We start from the raw sequence: 21852 nt of genomic DNA, 5'->3' as shown, positions 1-21852 counted from the left end.
CTTTTGACAATTAGAGCTTCAAACAAGCTTTACACACTAATCAACGCACACGCCCCACCAACGATAAAAATTCAAAATTAGCCTCCAGACAAGAAACCGAAGATTACTGGAGCGAACTCGACCAAACTATTGACGGCATTCCTAAAAATCACACAAAAATTTTACTTGGTGATTTTAATGCTGAGTTAGGTAGAGAAAAGAAATTTAGAGATATAATTGGAAAATGGCCAGCACAAAAGAAAACTAATAAGAATGGCGAAAGACTTGTAGAAATTTGCAGAAACCATGAATTCATCTCCAAATCCACATATTTCATGCGAAAACCAGCAAAACTTAAAACATGGAAACATCCAAATTGGAAACAGGGTGAGTGGCAACTTGACCATGTTTGTGCAGAAAAATTTAAACATAAAGAAATTCAAAATGTAAAGGTTTTACGAGGTATAGACACAGGGTCCGATCATTACATAGTCAAAATCAAAATTAAGTTTACTCCAAATAAAACAATCAGGAACAAACAAAGAATAGCAAGAAAGTATGATCCATCCAAATTAATAGGTAACTTTACATATGTAGAAATGACCAATAATTTGAAATCCGATAATCTAAAAGAATTACAAAAAACTTGATTCAGGCTGCTACTTCTGCAGCACCACCAAATCCACGGAAGAAACATCTTTGGTGGAACGAAGAATGTGACAAAGCATATGAAAATCGTCACAAGTCTTGGCTTGAGCACCAAAGCAGAAAACAGATGAATCATACAAAAATTCATGGATATTCGCAAACAAGTCACAAAAATTTTCCGAAAAACCAAAAGACAGTTTGAAATAGAGAGAATAGATAAAATAGAAGAAAAGAAAATAGCCAAAGCCAAATTAGCAAATTCAACAGCCGGGAATTTCCTAAATTCGAACCAAATACCCTTTTACTAAAAAATTCTGAGGGAAAACTTGCACACAGTGACAGGGAAAATGTAGAGATCCTTGCTACTACCTTCAGATCTCTTCTGAACTGCGATGATCCGATCTCGACTCTTGAAATTGATACAAATACTCCAATAAAATCAATGCAATCGCAAATAGATCCACCCACACGGGAGAACTCATCAGAGCAATGTCAGAACTGAAGAATTACAAAGCCAGTGGTGAAGACACATTGACTGCAGAGATTTGGAAGAATGCCTCAGCTCAGACAATAAACGAATTGCATCACCATTTAATCAAAATTTTGGAAACTGGAAGATTGGAAGAACACTGGACAACTGCGATTATTCACCCACTGCACAAAAAGGCGACAGAAGCAATCCTGATAACTACAGGGGAATTTCGCTTCTAGATTGCACATATAAGATACTGTCGCGAATAATTTACAACAGAATTAAAGATCAGCTAGATCTAGAATTGGGAGGGAGAATACCAGGGGGGTTCCGACCGTGGCGAAGTTGCGCTGACCAAATATAATCATGCAATATTACAGGAAACGAGGCAAACAACTAGTACTCTCTTTTATTGATTTCAAAAAAGCGTATGACAGCATCCATAGGCCATCTTTACTGAAAATTTTAAGGCATTTGGGTCTCAACCCGAAGTTGATCAAAATGATTGAATTATCTTTAACAGATACAAAATCAAAAATAAAGTTCAGAGGAGAACTGTCTGAGGCATTTGAGATAAAAACCGGCTTGAGACAGGGCGATGGGCTCTCTCCAATACTCTTTAACTGTGCTCTAGAATTCATCATTAGGAAATGGAGAGAAATTAATCCTGAAACCATACAAATTGGCTATCATAAAGACAACATCAAACTTAATTGCTTGGGTTTTGCAGATGATTTGGTTTTCCTTGCAAATGGAGTAGCAGAAGCACGGCAACAAATAACATCTTGGAAGAATAGCAGGAAAAGTCGGACTGAAGATTTCTTACGAAAAAACGAAACTCATGATAATGGATCCTTTGTGTATAAATAAAATTAATATTAACGGAAGTCTTATTGATATTGTGGACAGTTTTAGATATCTAGGAGAGACGATCACATATAATCTTAGTGAGAAGGCCAGTAGTATAAATTTGCCGATTCTGGTGCACGAGTGCACCAGAATCGGCAATTCTCAAGGTCACCCCAGGTGATCAAACCTAACCTCAACCTCAAGGTCACCCCAGGTGACCTAACCTAACCTCAAGGTCATCCATGACGTCATAACCTAACCTAACCTAACCTAACCTAAAAAAAAAAAAAAAAAAAAAAAAAAAAAAATTAAAAACACATAAAATCGGGAAAAAAGGGAAAAAAAAATTCCCTCCAGATCCTGAACTGGGGTATAAAAGGAGTTGTTCTACAAGGAGTGGGACATTGTGTCTTGTACAGTCGTGTCCCAATAGTATGTGTGTTCCACCAGTACGTGTGTGTGTGATTTTAGTAAAAGAAAAAAAAATTAAATAAAAATAAAAACACATAAAATCGAAAAAAAAATAAATAAAAAACACTTAAAATTGGGAATAAATGGGAAAAAGGGAAAAAAAATTCCCTACTGATCTTGAACTGCCCGCCGGTTGCCCCCGCCGGTTGCCCACCACCGGTCGCCTGGCCGCCGCCGGTCGGCCACCGCCGGTCGTCCGGTGTCAGTGGCACTCAGAATATACTTATAGCTAAACTATATCTAAGGAGATGGTAGGTAATAAGTAAACAGTTTGGAATACAATTAGCTATTTATTGATCAATTCAACATCCATTGCATTGAAAAGTTTACTACAAGCAGCATATTTGTCCAGAAATGCTAAACAGCCTGAATAACTACCTCAGTAAGATAATATTGGTACTTCTCATGTAGCTTATACACACAGTTTCAGTACTTTCATTTTCAATGTACAACCTAATGAAATATATGTATTTAGTCACTACTCCAACATTTATGAGTGTGATTTGTAGACAATTTTTGCAAGTTGAACTCAATTTAGTTTATAGTAGACTATTAAAACCAAGGACTCGCTAATTATTATGCAACATTGTGATTTATTGTGTACCGATTCCACCAGCACCTGAACGATGAGCTAATTTCTTGAATGCAAATATTATAATCACGTAGATAGTGAGTGGAAATGGATGCTGACTGCACGACTTGTGTTTGGGGGCCTTCTTCTTCCTTTCTCAACTTTATTTCCTTTTAAAATCTCACGTGTGGCCTGTACGTGTGTGTGAGTGGTGGAGTCCAGTTAATCTTAATGCACTCTCCACCTAATAAATCTCGGCTCTAAAAGGATTCCACTGCCTCTATCTCTATCTGAGGTGTAATCGTGGTTTTCCACCAGCCACGTCCGTCCAACGGCCTTGCTATCTTGTAAGAAATGCATCTGCTATTTTTATTGCATCATACCAGTATTCCTTTCATTATAAACCTGTTAAATTGATGCTTCACTATAGTGAGGTTCACTTTTAACTGTCATTATTGGTTGAATGAAAAGCATTCATGTTGTTCATTAGGAAAGCTGACAGCTTGAAAGCTTTCTAACAGAAGTAAGACACATATACAACTGTCAGCATTCGTTATTAGTTACATCAATACCTCCCATTCGACCAATCCTGACAGTTCAAAGTGAATCTCACCCTAGCATATTATTGAACACTGCTGTATTGATGTGCGCCAAGTGTACACTTTACGTGAAAGTCAGTCAGTCCTCTACCTCTGGTCATCTTCGCTGCGGTTTTGGACCAAATTGGCGTTCTAAATTTTAAAACGAATTGCGAAATTAGTTGGTTGATGAAACTGTTCAATCTCTCGGTCTAAGTGCATTTACCTCTCAGTAAGTGCTTTCAAATCTTGGTTTTGTGGAAGATTTTCTTGCAATTTATCGTTCAATGAGTGGAGGTGTCACAGTACCAGTGCTGACGAATTACTGTATTTACTTATTTTTGCTGGATTCTTCAATATCTTTTCACTTGAATATTTAAAATATATTTTCCTCTAGGGCCCGTATGCTCTAAAGCAGTTGAACCCAAGTTTATTCTAATCAATAGTTGAATCAATCTATTCTCCCATTTTATGTAATGTATCACATTCGAGTTTGAACCACCTGTGTATTCATATTCAAAACCGATAAGCTACCATTGACCACAAAAGCCTGAATGAAAAACTATAATTCTCTCTCATAGATGTTGAGTAATTAGAATTTCAGTCATGTTCCAGAAGATCTGCTTCAATATTAAACCTTCTAGATATCTCAGAAAGCAAATTACTTACACCATTATTCAAAATATGATTTCCTCCCTTAGGTAGTTCAAAAATTTTGGGAAACCCCCTTTTGATTCTTCTGAATTTTGGCTTTATTCCCTTTCCATACAATAACTGAGAGTCATATTGTTCATCAGAACTTGGTGATGCGATAATCTTTCACGATTCTATCGTTCATATGATAGGATAATTCTATAATATGAACACATAAATAGTAGACGGAATATTTGAAGGATCATAATATTAAAACAAAATGTAGATGATCATAAAATCTTTTTTTGTTGTCACTTCAAAGCAATCCTTCAAAAATATTCTCTCCAAGTGAGTCCAAAGCTATGATATAAAGAAATGGAACTACCGATTCTGAGCTATCTGTTGTCATATCATCTAACATTGTTGTTGGTCAATAGAGCAAATCGTCATAATCTTCTCTTGGTCAGTTACTCAGATCCCACTACCGAACTACAGAGGTGTTTCAACACAACGAGATCAGGCACCAGTCATTGGTTGGTTGGTTAACGTATGAGTATGATATGGTATGGTAGAAGAATTCGTAGGATTAGACTGGAGTATACCCTCTCCCCCAAATTCCATTTAGCCACTATATACATTATTGCTTGTACTCCAATACACAAGGAGTGGACAAATCAGATAACATCGTCCTCTGTCCGAAAGATTCTTTCATTTTTTCAAAGGTCACTAGAAAGTTCAGTATCTCTCACTCTCTCACTGTCCAATCGCCACATCTCTAGGTGATCCGGTGATCGTCTTTACATTATCTCTCTCTCCCTCACTCTCTCTCTTTCTTTCTCTCTCTCTCCCTCACTCTCTTTTGATAGAGCAAGAGATAATCACATACAATCAATCTCTCTGTCTCTTTCTCTCTCTCTCACTTGCTCTCTCCTTATCTCTTGCTCTATCAAACCTTCTATCTCCCTCATTGAAAAATTGTATTTAAAAATATAAAACGAAAGAGAAAAAAATTAGAAGAGTGGAGAAGGGTGCAAATTACTACGCAGAGGATGATTAAATGAAATCAAATTTTTATTATTGTCATAAACAAACATTGATTGCATCGACAAACGTAATTTGAACATAATTATTCATATATTGAATAACTCATACATGAACAAATTCATTCATTCATTCAACATTCTTACATAAAAATATACATTAGAGTTTTAACACCTCTCTAATCATTATAATCTATAGAGAGCTTGATTAGTTGATTTGCAAATTCGTTGAATTTTCTGTAACTTTGTTGTAAGAATGAGTTATTATTAGTCTTGTGAGAGTATTCAAGAGCCTCACATACTATCGCTTGCTATATATTCTTGCCTTCAAATCATTAAACAAGATCATTCTATATTTTACTGAGTTGGAAAATAAAGACAATCAAATTATTATGTTACAATATAAATAAATCTGATAATGATTTATAAATCAATATTACAAAGAAATGACACTAACATTCATTTTGTACTCACTAGATATTAAACCCTTGATTTCAAAAAATAAATCTGTATCTCTTTGCTATTGTGGCAAATACCTCTCAAAAAAGTGGCAAATACACAACAATCATCAACATATAATCCAGACAAAAACAAAATCTTCAATGCTCTAAAGCTTTAGGGCCGGTTTCCGAGCTCGGGATTTGGCTAAGTCCTAGACTTTAAACAGCTGGAGTCAGAAAATTGGCTTTCCGAAACGAGGCGTAGTCGCAGTCATTGTCATAGTCACGTTTGAATTAAATTTCAAAAAACAAGAAAATTAAACACTTGATAAAATAAAGAGAGAATAGTGTAAAGTTTCAGCTATTTTGAGTTATTTGGAAATGTTTCATTTCGTCAAGTAAAAACGTTTCAAATTATAGAAATGAGAAAATAAAAGCTGCGACTACTGTTATAAAAGCTGCGACTACGCCCCGTTTTGGATAGATAATTTTCTGACTCCAGCTGTTTTAATTCTAGGACTTAGCCAAATTCCGAGCTCGGAAACCGGCCCTTAAAATTAAGGCATTGAGTCGGACTAAAAGCATTTTGTTATTTTCTTATATTAAGTTGTGTAAAATGAACCCTCAAAGAGAAAAAATCAACATTACCATCAAGAAGAAACATGATCTGAAATAACATTCATAACGAGATTTTCGACATTGCACAAATGCATAGAACACCCCTATTTTTTTTCAAATCATTGACTTTTAATTTTTATTTCCCTTCTCTTTTTCGAAAAAAATCTCGATGTCTCTTTTCTTTCCTAATTGATTTTTTTTATTTTCCTCAAGAATGCCCGTTTGTGTCTCCCCCATTTTTTAGTATTTTCTTTTTCCACTGCAAGATTTCTCCTAATTATTTTTCACAGTATACTAGACTTATATCTCACTAGTAATCTTCCTGACCAATTTCTAACAAAGCCAAAAATGTGCATTATGGCGATTAGCTTCCATTGCATAACAGTTATTATAAAATTCAATCAGCATGAACTTTTATTCTGATGGAGATGTCGTTTACAAGCAGATTAAAAATGTGCAAAGGGTATTATCTGCTTCTTATCCGAAGCTTGACCGCTTGGCATTTTCGGCGAAGATTGTTATAAAACGAGACCATCCAGCTCATTCATTGTGGTGAGGTGTAGTCACACCGAACATGACAATATCAATATGAATATGAATATGAATTTGAATCCAGGCTCCTTGTTCCCATTCGCCAACTTGTTTCCCAGTGGTGGTCCTTTCAAAAAGCATCCATTACGAGATTCACTTCAAACATTCAGCATTTGTTTGATGGGAAACATGTATTTTGTTTGTGAGGAATACTGACAGCTTGTGAGCTTCTGACAGAAGTGAGACTCACTTTGAACTGTCAGAATTTTTCACAAAACAACAGCAATGCTTCTCATTCAACCAATGCTGACAGATTGAAGTGAGCCTCACCAAATCTCATTGTAATCGGACCGGTTGGCAGTAGTCTCATTCCATTCCAAGTGGATGATAGTCTTAATCGGCGTGTTTTGGACATTGAGAAGAGGAGGAAGACCAGAGTGGACAAGGAAGTGGTGTTGGATCACGAAGGAAAGAGAAAGTCTGACAGTAGAATGAGACAGAGACGAATGTTGCAATTAATTTCCATATTGTTATTGGTGACATACTAATAGGTGGAGTGTATTGTTGGGATAGAATATGTCTGTCATCAACCTGGTATAATCCGAATGTGGCCGGTTCAAAAGTCTATGTGTGGATAGGTGAAGAATATATAATAATCAGATTAAATTTCACAGTGGACAAGTGTTGATGTTTCAGATTCTGATTTTTTCAAATTAGGTTTGTTAGTTTGTGATTATTCAAGTTTCATATTTTCTCGTTTGAGAAGCCCCTGCTGTATTCTGTAAAAAATTGAAAACTGTATCGTATTTACAATAATTATTTCATTGAAAACAGCCTTGTGCACTCCAGCAATGCGACGAATCACTTGAACGCGACAGCCACGATTTCATTCATTTAACCACGGTTAAAAAATCTTCCACTTCCGTCGACGTCTTGCGATTCGCAAGAAAAGAACTGTAATTTCTTTTATTTTTTTGTTAAACAGAAATGTGCATTTCCTACTTCATGAGCATTTGAAATTGAATTGGATAGACCTATAACGTCTTTTATACTTTAGAAGATTAGTAATCCAGGAGGAGGTTTTAGCAAGAGATATTCGACATCAAACATGAATAAGATGCATATCCATTCGCTTATTATAGTCTATTGACCTTCTTAATAATAGTACAAATTATTCAAGAAAATTGAACCATTGCAAGTTCTCTCTGATTACGTTTATCTCTGTAGAATAAATACCGCTGTTTCAACATCTCCGAGACAAATGTTTAAAACGTTTAGATTCCTGTTGAAGTCTTCTAATAGCGTACACTTGACCATTGAAGTAAGAATGTGATGAAAGAAGACGATAAATCTCCAGTCGAGCGATAGTCGCATTAAAAATGAATTATTCAGTAGAACCAGTATTGAGAAACGTAAGCTATCCTTCGTCCTTCAACCGCTTAACCTGTAATTTTATACCCGTACGTAGAGCTCTTCTTTACTGTACATTTTTCAAGTGACACGATAAAGACTGAAAGTGGTCGCGAAGCGTATTAATCAAGTTCAAATTAGGAATGTACCGCACACAGGTTACAAATAAATTTCTAGTTTACTGGCATCCGACATCAATCTTTATTAAGTGGGATGACAGTTGCTTAGTAGCTTAGACTGCTTCAGTACACTCACTTATTTGTCGTGATCCTGTTCCAATTAATTACAGAAATTTCACACGAATACAGACATCACTAAATAATACTCGAGGTATTTCACACTTACTATATAGGGTCCTGACGTAGATTCGCATTAGCCTTGATGACTTAAAAAACACTGACATATTAATTAGACCTCACACGTTTCTTCGGTACACAAAACACCATTCTTGAAATCTTGAAACAATCCATAAAACAGGCCGGTTCAACATGACGTGTAAAAGTGGTGTGTACCGTTAAAATTCAAATAAATAAATGACAAGTAAATTTTTTCTAACTTTTGGCTAACTGCTCAGGGCTATTGTATTGCAGTATTAATAATCAATAATAATTAAAAATAGATAAAAACAATATAAAAATTTTTAGTAGGTACCCTTGACACCGTCAATAGAACGTGCATTAAAAACTTAAAAATATTTCAACGACTAATGTTTTAAAGTTTTTAATAAAGGGTATTACAAGTTGTTATATTGTTTTTATTAATTTGAACAAAAGTAGCCAATATATAAGTGAAGTGATTTTATAATTAAAAATGTTTGTATATTCACGAGTAATATGCACATAATATACTGGTGTCTTCAGTGTATGTAGAATATAGGTACTTTACCTGTACCGTAACTTTTGTGACGTGTACGAATAAATTAAATCAAATTGTGCAGACGATTAATTATCATCCCCGACAATAGAAAGATTTGCACAGTTGAATATCAACTAACTTAATTAATCTTCTGTGATTGACCTGATTGGAACAATATCAACATCAATTAGTTATTAAGCTTTAAACTTCACTTAGAAGCATTTCCAAATTATCTATGTCGCAGATGGAAATTAATGATTGCATTTAAATGCTAAATAAGGAATAATTATTATTAAACAAAAATCCAAATTAAATGCTCTAAATCACCCCGAAGACTTCTGCTACTGGTACTGCAAATATTGACAACAGCTAGATGGAAATTCGATGAGAGAAACTTTTCAAAAAGTATTTGCCAGCCCGGAAATCGATACCGGTACCTCCTAACTGCCAGTCAGGTATGGTCAGCCTCACACCAAGCTGACAACCTCATCGAATTTAGCTCTGTGCTGGCAAATAATTTTTTGACAGTGTAGCTCTGATCGAATTACCATCTATCTGTTGTCAATATTTTCAGTAGCAGAAGTTTTCGGGATGATTTACAGCATTTAATTTAGACTTTCGTTCAACAATAAATAAATCATTCATTAGAATTTGAATAATCGAAATTTCTAATTAATTTCCATCTGTAGACTGGCTGGCCTTGCATAAAATGAGCGCTGCTATCCAGAGATTCTCATTTTGGTCTAAGGGTGAGCATACCTGACTGGCAATTAGGAGGTACGGGGTTCGATTCCCAGGCTGGCAAATAATTTTTGAATAGTAGCTCTCATCGAATTTCCATTTAGCTGTTTAACCGTGTTGTTAATATTTGCAGTAGCAGAAGTCTTCGGGGTGATTTACAGTATTTAATTTAGATTTCCGTTTAATAATTATAAGTCCATTCATTTCCTTTACAGTATTTTTTCGTAAAGGGACTGCTTTCTCTTGAATTCGTATGACGTCAGTCTACTTCTTTTGTTCATTTGGACATTTTAAATCCATTTTCTGATTAAGTGAAGTTTTTTTATTCTGTTTTCAGAAAAAATCTGAATTTTTAACATTTCTCAATTTCTGGACGTTGAGTCTCGAATCTACACGAAGCTTGGCATATTCCGTTTTCGAGGTAATTTTAATTACCTGTGATGTAATATCCTCTATGAAACTGGGCAATTCCATCTCCATGAATATGCATGGGAGGTCATTTTTCCTTTTATCTCTTTCGTAGAAAACAACTGTCACTAAATCATATAGAATTTATTCGAGTGTTGATGTTGAATGGAATGATAATTATTGTGATCTAATTCAAGGAAGGACACCAATTGAACTTTTCAGTCATTCAATAATTCATCAATGTTGCATGATTCGTCAACTACTTTGCATAATTTTGGTGAATGTTGGTGGCCCGCTCAATTACTGTTCTCATTTCAAAAGAATAATGCATTCATTTCAGACATTCTTTTGATTTACTCTTGTTTGGGATAGGAATCCCACCCAGAATCACAGAAAGAGCAAAATGATTTCTGGTAGATGTCTCTCATGACATTTTACTTTTTTTGTTGATGACAGTCGCAAATTCCGTTATAAAGTAAAGGATGCTATTTCTGGTCTTTTAGCTGATTTATTTTGTAAATTTTGTACGCTGATATATGTTTTAAATGTCTCTTATAATATGTTTCAGATCTGAATAATATAGAACCCCTTATCATACCATTGAATAAGTGTAAAAAATGTTATGTCTTTGGATGGAAGTATTAATTTTAAGTTCTTGCAAGATTTCTGTTTGGTTCTGCGCGTGTTCAAACCACAAAAATAGATTACCGTATCCAGAGATTTATTTTTCAATTTAAAAAATATGTTGCTTTGATATACAGATATAGAATATACTGTACCGGTACTACTTTGAATGATATACTAGGCCTATAACAAAGAATATTCCATCACGGATTACGATGTATATTATACCATATCCATAAAATCATATAATAACTATTATTATTCTCATATTATTTTTACGTAGTTTCTTTCCAATTAGATCGTACATTTTTTCTGTTCATTAGGTGTACTATAGAACCGGATATATGTTTTACTTTTCCACGTCCCTATAACTCTAAAAAAGGTAGCCTACTGTTAAAGAAAATCAACATTGGTGAAACGAAGAAATTTAATTGACATGACATTCACAATGATCACTATACAAAAGATTGAATTCTAAAGATGTTGCTCCAAAAATTCAAACTGGAATGGCTTTGTAGGTTTTGATAGGAATTCTCCTTCTTTACCGATTTCACCATACCGGTAATTTACATTGAAGTTTCTTATGACCTGGAAATGTAAGATGTTTTTATTCATTAGTATTCATGCAATACTAAAATACTTGATGGTGATGGAGGTGGGAAACCTTTAATAAACTCATTTTAAGTTTTCAGTTTGAATCTCCACTGATCTAATTTATTGATCATTGAAATTTTTTCCTTATTTGTATTCTTCAAGGTAGAAATATGTTCATTCAAATCATTCATATTCCTAAATAATTTGATATTCTCCCATCCATTTATGATTTTGAATAACTCTTGCAGAAATATACTCATCACACAAATTTGGAAGGGAATTAGAAATATAACTCTGATTGTCTAGATTGAGATAATTCAAATTTAATGCTTCTTAGCATATTATAGTTAGGCACTGTCGGCGAAAAGAAGTCACCCAGGAGATGTGAGAGATTTTATTAACTTTGTTGTAGTTCAGACATTGTGTTCCTCCTCAGGAGTGAAATGCATTCCTCAATATTCCAAGAAATGTAAGTGTCTTTTTCTCAAATATTTACAAGTAACACAGTGTCTGAACTTCACCAAAGTTATTACATAGTGTTTCGTCATGGAAAGCAACATCAGATTTTATTAATCTAACTGAGGGAGCTTAGGCGTTTATTTCGCCTCAAAATTTTAATAAAAACAATCTGGCAATTAGATTAATGATATGACAAGATATTGTAATGTTTTGCAGAAAGCTACATTAATAATGACAAAATATAATGATAATGTTATCTTATGTATTATTCCATATTACAATTCAATAAGTGAACATTAAATTAAAATAGAATAGGATAACATTAAAATATTACCTTAGCTGTGCCAATAAGTAGCTGTTTCTGCAACCAATCTCGACCAAGGAACGGTTCGAATTGTGCCTCGAGTAGAGGTGAGATTGTGTCCTGATACAATTCAGGTGAAGACTCAAGCCATCTCTCTGGTTTGAATAGTTGCGCATCCTCGAAGTTCTCTTCCCTCAAGCATGCCACTTCATTCGCTGTCATCACCCAAGTCTGCCATTCAAGAAAATCAAAATTCAAATTTATTTGGATTAATTTGAACAAAAACTTGAAAAAATAAGTATAAACAATTTAAATAATCCCTCACAAAGTGTAAACATGGAAAAATTATTATTTAACACAAATGCCATATAAAATATGTACAACATTGTGAGTGAATTGATTTATGAAATTTTTCCATCATTGAAAGTGAATTGAAATCCACAGTTGATTCTAGAATTCGAATTGATTTTAGGATTGATAAGATTAATGTTAAGAATGTCTATCTCTCATGGTTGGTGCATGTACTCTAGTAAGTACTGAACTCTCATCAGTTGATACTCTCAAATGATCTTCAAGTTTGTAGTTTGATAGTGTGACAATAAAGAATATCAGTTATGTCCTTTCATCTAAGTATTATTGTGAAACTACTTATTAAAAATGTATTTCATTTTGACACTTTTATCAGAGATCTTTTTTTCCTTTTCTTTTTTATCTTTTATCTTTTTCTCCTTTCTTTATCTTAATATTTCATTTTGTATTGAATACTATTCTTAGGCATTCAATAAGTATATGTCACATACAATAAATATCATATCATATTAATATTTGCATTAAAGATTTTTCAAGCAATATACTTTTACGTGATATCAAAGCGCTAGTACAGCAGTGTACTATACATTTCTGTATAGTACTGTATAGTACAGAATAATGTGTTGTACTGTGCAGTATAGTAATCTTAGAGGCTATACCATCAACCATTAACTCATGTATTATATTTTATCTTCATAGATACATATTTATTGTCACTCATATAAATTTAAGTTATTCATTTTATCATTTCTCGTAATAGTTTTACTTTCTCAAATCTATTCTATATTAAATGATGTGCATGAATTTACAAACTACACTTACTCCAGCTGGAATGTAATATTTATGCAGCACTATACTCCTCTGAAGTCTCATGACCGAATATGGAATGGGATGTTTCAGCCTAGAAACAATTGGATCAAAATTATTCCCAAATTTTCAAAAACAAATATGAATTGAATTGAATGTTGATGTATACAATTAATAGATATCAATCGTGATACAAATTCTGATCAGACAAAGGCTAGGATTTTTCTCTATTTTCCTACTCCCGAAAATTGGTACAAAGCGACCCCGGTTTACCGGTAGCCAACCATTATATCCAATTATCGTCGAATGAAATTGTACAAGTATTCGAATAATTTTTCACGAAATAATTTTTTATATTATCATCAATTGTATCAGTCTATCAGTCATTATTATTCATTATGCTTTTATATTTTGTTTTGATGTGTTGTTGACCCAGTTGTCTATTACTTATGTGAATTCTCTGTGAACATTGAGAATAGAATTTTGATTCAATTTTAACAAATAGGCTCACCTTAGAGTTTCTTGTACAACGGCGTTCAAATAGGGCAACTCTTGCAAAACCTCTGGATTTAACTTGGATGATTTATCAGGCAGCACCGACATTAGTTCCTTGTGAAGTATTTTCTGTTTTTCCTGATTTCTTGCCATATGGTAGAGAACGAATCCCAGTGATGTTGAAGTCTGTCATCAAAAGATATTATAAATTATTTCATTTTAAAAATGAAAATTATTAAATTCTCAAAATAAATGTAAACGAGTTTATTAATTGTATATACTATTTGTTATCCATAACTGTCTCTCATTTCTCATCATATCAATATATGTCAACAAGCAAAACTTTTTCAAGCAAGAAACTGTAATATACATACTTAGAGGTATCCTACTGTTACTTACTTGAAATGAGTGATAAATACCGTATTAACAGCTATCAGCATTGTCTCCATACAGATCTTCAACAGTTTATCAACGTCAACGTAACCTGATAATATCAGACCACTTATTAGCGAAGAGGCATTCTGTTTGGATTCTAGATTGGATTGCAGCATTTCCAGCCTCTGTTCAAGCTTCGCTTCATGCTTCAACAAAGGTATATGCTTGCAAAGGAATCTGTAACACAAATTTACCATACTCTATTACATTTAGCAAAGGAAATTCCAACAGGAAAACAAAATATTTCATCAACTACATCAAAGGTGCGAAGGAGTATGTAACATAACATCATGCTCTATCAGGTTAATTCTTTGCTGAAGATTTGAGATATGGATGCATCACGTTTGTGTATAAGTAAATCACCGAAATAATAAAAAATTGAGGTTCAATTTCCAAGAATCATCCATTAGCATCCTAATAGGTCAATAACTTTACAAAAACATTCAATCAACAACAATCTTCTACAACTTGTACCTACAAATGAGTCGAATTATTTAGAAAAGCTACGTTCGATAATAGTCTAATAAATAGAACCTACATGGGAGCATGAATTTATTCCTATTATATTGGAAACAAGGACAATACTGCTCACCTTTCAAGATGTTTTATTGATTGTGTCAGTTTTGTGAAGCTGGATGTTTCATACACTCTCCATAGCTGTATTCCTGACTCACAGTTTCTCAAAGCATCGGTGGCATCGGTTAAGGATTTCAAAATGATATCGGTTTCTTGATGCCCCAAGTAGCTGGTACTTTTCAGAGAGCCAATCTCAGTGGCAAACAATACTTGCATCATGCCTGCAGTAAGCCAAATTTGGTCATAATTACTGGTGTCATTGTCAAGTCGTGTGATAATAGGTGTAAACAATACTTGGTAATAGGGAAGAGAAAAGTCCTACATGGAAAATAAGATGAACAGATAAAAATATGACACACATATTCATAAACCTCTGTCGTACCGTATTGAACCGCATCTCAGTATTTTAATTTCAAATATTCAACATGCTCTGATCTTCATCCTCTGTTCCAAGTGGAGCATATTGTTCGTCTGTACTATGAAAATTAATTGGGTATATTTTCATTGTAATCTTTATTGTGGCAGAGTTATAGTTGGTACTGGTAGTATATGAATGTAATATGCATAATATAAAATAAATTATGTTCGATATATCATAGATACCATCCTACCGTACGGTAGTATTACTTTCAAAGACATACAGCTTTTTATCATCATGAGGATAGAATTATTTTATTTATAAATCTTTTAATAAATCCAGACTCAAGTGACTATTTTTCAATGCATGAAAATAAAATCAGGATATGCTCAGAAAGGTTTTAGCATGTTTTATGTTCTGCACTTCTTTGTTAATTAAAGCTTGAATTTTAGTCAAACATCCTTCATTTTGAAAGATGAAATTATTATGTATTTAGGAATGAATCATTGTCATTTGAATAAAGATTTTCAAAGCACGCTGATTGACATCTCTCAACCTTAGCTTCATTATCATTGATAACCTATAAGTTCTCGTTAGTATATTGGGCTAAACTATTCTCGAGCTATAGTGAATTTGGAGTTGATCAATAGAACTTAATCACAAGACTTACATTCGAGAGACCATTTGTTCAGTTCTTTAATGAAGTCTTTAGGGACCTCATTGTGCATATCTCGAGTGAAGGTGATTCTGTAATGAAACAAATTGATTTTACATTCAATTGCAGACTCATATAATTATTTATCAACTACCTACGTTATGAATAAATTCTACAAATTTCCACCTCTTAAAATCGTAGATTGGAGTTTAAAACAAAATATTTCCATAGTTCTAAGAATTGACTGAATGTACAGTTATATTCTCCCTGATTTAGTTTCAAAATATTTAGAGTTCTAATTTGATTTCAGAAATATAATCCACCTATTACCAACCTCCTTAATCCTACTACAGATCTCCAACTTTACCAACATTACTACAAATTTCTCCACGACTAAAAATCATTAATTTGAAATTATTCTGTACCGCTATTATAAAAAATGATACAGTTTTCAAAAAGATAAAATTTTATCTTCTCATTCGAAGATTATATTATATGATATACTATAATAAAACATTTCAATATCTAGTTTATTGAGTCTTCAGATACTACTTCTGAGAACTAATATTAATGATTATAATTTTGTTTATTCACCGTTCACCTCCACTTTCAATTTTTCCAAACTAAATCAGTTCATAATTATAGTGAATTTATGCTTATGCAAATGAAACTTTTGATGTGAGAATAGCATCAATTGGATTTGAATGAATTTTGTATCAATATTATTATTATATAACAAGTTTCACTCTTACCTCTCAACCAATTGATCACTTATTTTTTCCAGAGAATTGTGATATCTACTCGCAGACCAGAATAGATTTTTGAGGTCGAAATGCTCAATAACACATGTCATCTGGTCGTCCACACTACTCATTGCATCCCTATTTTGAGAAGAAGTAGCATCAAAATGAGTAAAATGTAAAAATAATTATACAATACTTTATTAATTTATGAAAAAGAATGAAATTGTTTTATAAAAAGTACGTATAGACCTAATTTTTTTATGATTTAATGCGCATAATAAGTCATGAAAGATAGATAGTAAATATGTAGAGTTGTATATTGATTCGAGTGGTTGAGTTATAAATCAAAAGAGGCTAACTAATTGGGTAGGAGTGGAATTGAAGAATAAATGAATAAATATCATTTCCCAAAACAATGTAGAGTAGTGCAACTACTATAAAGATTGCAGAAAATGAATAGTGTATAGTAATATCAAAGAGGATACGAATATTTCTATTTTCTTTGGTAATAACAGAGAGAAAATGCATGTATTTTTAATTATTGCATTTCAAGTATTTTCTCTCTGGTAATATAGACCAATGTAATCAAGGAATCCATAAAGAAGAGACTGTGACAACAATACTACAACATTCAGTCTCCTTTTAATGTACCGCTTTCCAATTTCTACCAACTAGAATATTATCACCATTCTACTCTACATGATAATGCCATGTCAAAGCAATCAAAATTATTCTTTTTTAGTGTTTATCTCTTTCCTGTATAGGGCTACTTGTAATATAAATATAAAGAAAATAAAAATCTCAGTACCCTTTTTTTAAATATTTTATCACAACATGTTTCGGTCATTTATGCCATTTTCAAGTGATCATAAATTCTTGGGGCCTGTGAAGACGTTGGATCCATCAAATTTAATGAGTTTTGTTACAAAAAACACTGAACACTAAATTATTACTTAGCATGTATTTATGACCATCCAGTCGTTTGATGTATAGTTGTATGGTCCAATTTCTCCTATATATAAGGGCTTCTGAATGTTTATAAAATTTAAACTAAGTTGAAAAGTGATATTTATAGCTACAGTATATGAGAAGCTATGAATTAGTGGAGAGGCCTTTAACTGAGTGCAAGATCTTATTCAACTTATATAGACTCAATAATTTCTAATTTCCTATTCATCTGATTGAAAATAAATTTTATTCAATAATATTTAAAGCTTAATGTACAGTAATTAAATACACAACTCGTTCAATTGAATTGTGTTTACCGTAACTAAGGCACAATCGGTTGTAGGACCGCATGAGACTTGAGATGGACAGCGTACCGATTACTGGAAGGGCATTAACAATATTCGAGCAAGCTCTCATTATTTTTGGCCCAGGAATGTCCTCGATTGATTCAGATTGCCTCGACTTCGCTAATTGTTTCATGATGTAACTGCTGTCAAAAGGCATAATTCCCCGCTCGTTCAAATCTTTCTTGATTGCTGTATTATTACTTTGTTGTAATTGTTTGTCAATTCTTTGTGGATTCTGCTGTACTGCCGCAATTTGGCTACCAACTTTAGGAAATTCCTCTTGTTTTGTCAAAGCTGTGAGCCTATTTGATTCTGTATGGAGTTGAATTTCTTTTTTCTCAGGTTTTGATTGGAGATCAACTTTTTCATTAGCTGTTCTACTCTTACTGTCACTTGTCAGTATCTTCATCTTTTCTTGTTTATTTAGCTTTTCCATTTTGTCTTTCAGAGTTTCCTTCAATCGATATTTAACTTTAAGTGTAGGTTTAGGCTTCGGTTTAGCTTTGCCCTTTACCAACTTTGCTTTTGAAGCTGATTTTACCTGCCTCATCTTCGAATTGTCCAATTTATTTGAAACGTTTGATTTCGCAGTTATTTTATGATCATCTTTTTTATTAGATGCTTGAAAAATTGTTTTGTTTGAATCTTTTATACTTTCATTCAATAAATCAATTGGTGATTCATGCTTTTCCAATCTGAAAGCCTTCAATTTATTATCAATTTTTGACTTATGTCCAATTGTCTTGTCAACTTGTCGATTGAGACCTTCTTTGGTTGATGTATCAATTGAGATACTGATTGGAATGTCAACAATATTCTCTTTCAATAAATCACTTGATTCTGCCATTTTATGTTTTTCTGCTTTAGAAATATTCAATTTATTTTCAATGTTTGACTTATCTTGACTTTTCTGATCAACTTGTTGATTGGGTGCAATATCTGGACTCTGAGCTGTGTTTTCATTTGAAGTTCTCACTGCATTTCCTTTTACTAATAAATCGTTTGATGCTGCTTTGCTATCGCCACTCATTTTTGGTTTATTCGATCTATCAACTATTTGTTTCCCATCGGTCATTTTTTCATTAGTTATTGGGTTTTTGCTACTGGCTGCCTCTTTTGATTCACCTCTTCCACCTTGAGGAGAACTCTCTTTCATTTGGACCTTTTTCTGCGATGACTTGGCAATTGGATCCAGTAATGTATTCAACATATATTTTTAGTAGTAGGGCGATCCACTTCAAGTGTTCTAGGCTTGTCTTCTTTGACACTGCTATCACTTCCTGTATTTTTGGATTTTTTTATCATATCCATATTAATTTTATCAATAGAATTCGTTGAATTACTTGCAGATGCGACGTTTTTCGCCTCCACATCATCTGCTGTTTTTGGATTCTCCTGAATACTTGGAGATGTTCTCAAATGTTTCTTCTCCAAAGTATTTAAATTTTCACCAGAGGTCGATTCTTTTCCTAGCATCGCCATTCCTTTCATTGCAATTACTTTCTTTTCTGAAATGCTTCGTTCAGCAATGTCAATTTGCTTCTTATAAGCTAGTTTTCCCTCTTGTGAATTGATATCTTTTGTCTCATTCACTGTTCTTACATTTATTTTCTCGTCATTAATTGAACCTTTTTCATCAAGTTTTAATTCTTTCGTGTTATTTTCCTTCGGCTCCACATAATTTTCACTAGATTTATTTGATTCCACTTTAATGCTGAATGTTGAATCAAACTTATTGATCGGCTTAGAGTTAATCTCCTTTGTTGAGTTCAGTTTCTCTTTGTCTCCAGCCAGGTTCCTAGACCCAAACAATATGTAATCCGATGGGTTTTTATCCAACTTTTTTTGTCTTAAGCTTGAATAGCTTCCCTTTATCTCTTTCTTAATTGAATCCATCATATTAACACTAGCTTCTTTTTCCAACTCGTTTACCTTATTTGTTTGTTTCTCCTCATATTTTTGATCAGCTTTCAGTTTTCCAATGTTTAGATCAACTTGAGCAGAGCTTTCCGATGCTTTTTCAAGTGTTAAAGGCATCTCATTTTTTCCAACATCTTTCTGATTGGAGGAGTCTGCAATAAAATCTCCAACTTCGCTGATTTTCAGATCATCAGGCCTCTCAACTCCTTTGGAAACACTCTTCTCGCCCTCTAATGAGGTGTCATTCAAAGAACTAGGGAACAGCCTTTTCTGCGATTCCTTTTTGTCCCCTTCGCTCATTTGCTTTTGTATTTCTTTTAACTTTTGGGCTGAAATGTGATAGTAGTTTGCGTTCACACATCTTTTCAATTTTCTAGAATGAGTTGGAGGTATGCACCGTCCAAATTTATAACCGGAGCCAATCATATTGAGAAGCATTGTTATGTTTTTGGAACCTGGAATTAAAAATAGAAATTATTTAGGTAGGCTACTTTTGAATAACATTGATAATCTTTATTTCTACTGCAATAATGTATTTAACTTTATAACACACAATAAATAATTATGATGCTAATTCATGTTTTCATCTATTATTCTATTTGCAATGGATAATGATACAGTCTCTAAAAAAACTGTCTTATGAACTGTATTACTATTCCAGTCTGAATATTTCTCATTTTACAGATATCAAAGTAATTATAATACTGTACGACTCTCTACCATTGATTTTTTATCATTCCTCTTTGTTCCATTAGAACTGTTCCTAATCAGCTTATAGTAATAAAACATTGATGGTATAAAAAATCAATAAGAGTTTCTGACAGTGCCTCTACATAAATGTTTAATGCAGTAGCTTGCCTGCTTGGCATAAATTTACTTCAAATTCATTTTATTGTTGCATTAATTTACAAAATACAATCATAAAAAAGTCAAAATACGGGAACTTATAGATACAGGTATATCAGTATTTAAAGTTATGTGGTTAATTATTATAGAGCCTGATGGCATGTAGGGCCTACTCAATAAATCCATTAAACGTTTATAAATAATCTTGTTATCTGTTTTTTACAAGGCTACTTGATAATTTCGTTATGAAGGATTACTGATCAGTATCCTTCTCTCTGTTGCAGCGACCGGATTTGGCTAATCACGGCATTATAGAGTGTAAACATTTTGACTCTTAATAATGGCGTATGTGAATCATTTAACATCAAGCGTATTAAACATCAAACATTAAACGTATTATTAAACCAATATTAAGTGTCAAAATAATGGTGTGATCTCTAAAAAATAAATACAGGCAAAAATAAAAGAGTATTAACTGTTCTTTATGGTAAAATAAATATTTGCATTAATCCAAAGTAATGAGCTGGAAGCATTTCCTGTGAAGTGACTAGGATATGAACAGAATTATTCAGAGAAATAATAATTGTCAAGTTTTCCTTTACATAGGACTACAGAAGACACACATATGCTTTAAATGCCCCAACAGGAATAGGTAGTCAGATTTTGCATTTTTGAAAGTGGTTTACAATATGACCAACTAATAAAATAATTATTATCATCCTCATTTTACTAGTAAATGAAAAACTGAATATGAATTATGAATAGGAATTATGTAGGCTAATACGTTTTTTTATCATTCATAGTCTACTCTTGTTACATGGTCCTTACAGGTTTTAAAATGAATCCTATACCGGTATGTATCTACTGATGTACTGTATTTTGATAGTGACACATAAATAAGAATAATTCCAGTCTATTCATAAATCAAAAATGCAAGATAGCCTACCTAATATAGAGAGGAAATGTAATAAAAAATAGCTAAAGACTCACCCATTTTTAGAAACTAATAATTTTTTTCTACTCCGAACTGATCGCTTTTCCTCTCTTAAAAAAATTAATAAAACCTGGTAATTTTGCGGTCTGTACAAAAATACATAATCAAACCATTCCGAACAGCCTCTCAAATACAGAATAGGAACCTTTGATTTTTGTTGGGAGAAGATAAAGAAATTTAAAAGTAATAAGTTA

General features: G+C 33.1%; 2 protein-coding genes across 2 annotated transcripts; both read right to left on the bottom strand.

Moving 5' to 3' along the window:
• Positions 1 to 11281: 11281 nt before the first annotated feature.
• LOC120353652 (cytochrome P450 302a1, mitochondrial-like) lies at positions 11282 to 18448 on the bottom strand. Its single transcript, XM_039438215.1, has 9 exons — positions 17869 to 18448; positions 16613 to 16772; positions 15876 to 15952; positions 14864 to 15068; positions 14256 to 14448; positions 13853 to 14022; positions 13357 to 13435; positions 12256 to 12456; positions 11282 to 11456 (listed from the first exon to the last, which is right to left on the bottom strand). The coding sequence occupies exons 1-9, from the start codon at positions 18446 to 18448 to the stop codon at positions 11343 to 11345; spliced, it is 1779 nt and encodes a 592-aa protein (XP_039294149.1). The 3' UTR covers positions 11282 to 11342.
• Positions 18232 to 21840, bottom strand: LOC120353577 (myosin-2 heavy chain, non muscle-like). The gene is made up of 2 exons (XM_039437797.1): positions 21655 to 21840; positions 18232 to 20273 (listed from the first exon to the last, which is right to left on the bottom strand). The coding sequence occupies exons 1-2, from the start codon at positions 21656 to 21658 to the stop codon at positions 19102 to 19104; spliced, it is 1176 nt and encodes a 391-aa protein (XP_039293731.1). The 5' UTR covers positions 21659 to 21840; the 3' UTR covers positions 18232 to 19101.
• Between the last annotated feature and the right edge of the window lie 12 nt (positions 21841 to 21852).

The sequence above is a fragment of the Nilaparvata lugens genome, chromosome 11, assembly GCF_014356525.2.
Source record: "Nilaparvata lugens isolate BPH chromosome 11, ASM1435652v1, whole genome shotgun sequence".
Lineage (NCBI taxonomy): Eukaryota > Metazoa > Arthropoda > Insecta > Hemiptera > Delphacidae > Nilaparvata > Nilaparvata lugens.
This window is presented reverse-complemented; position numbering and strand designations above follow the sequence as displayed.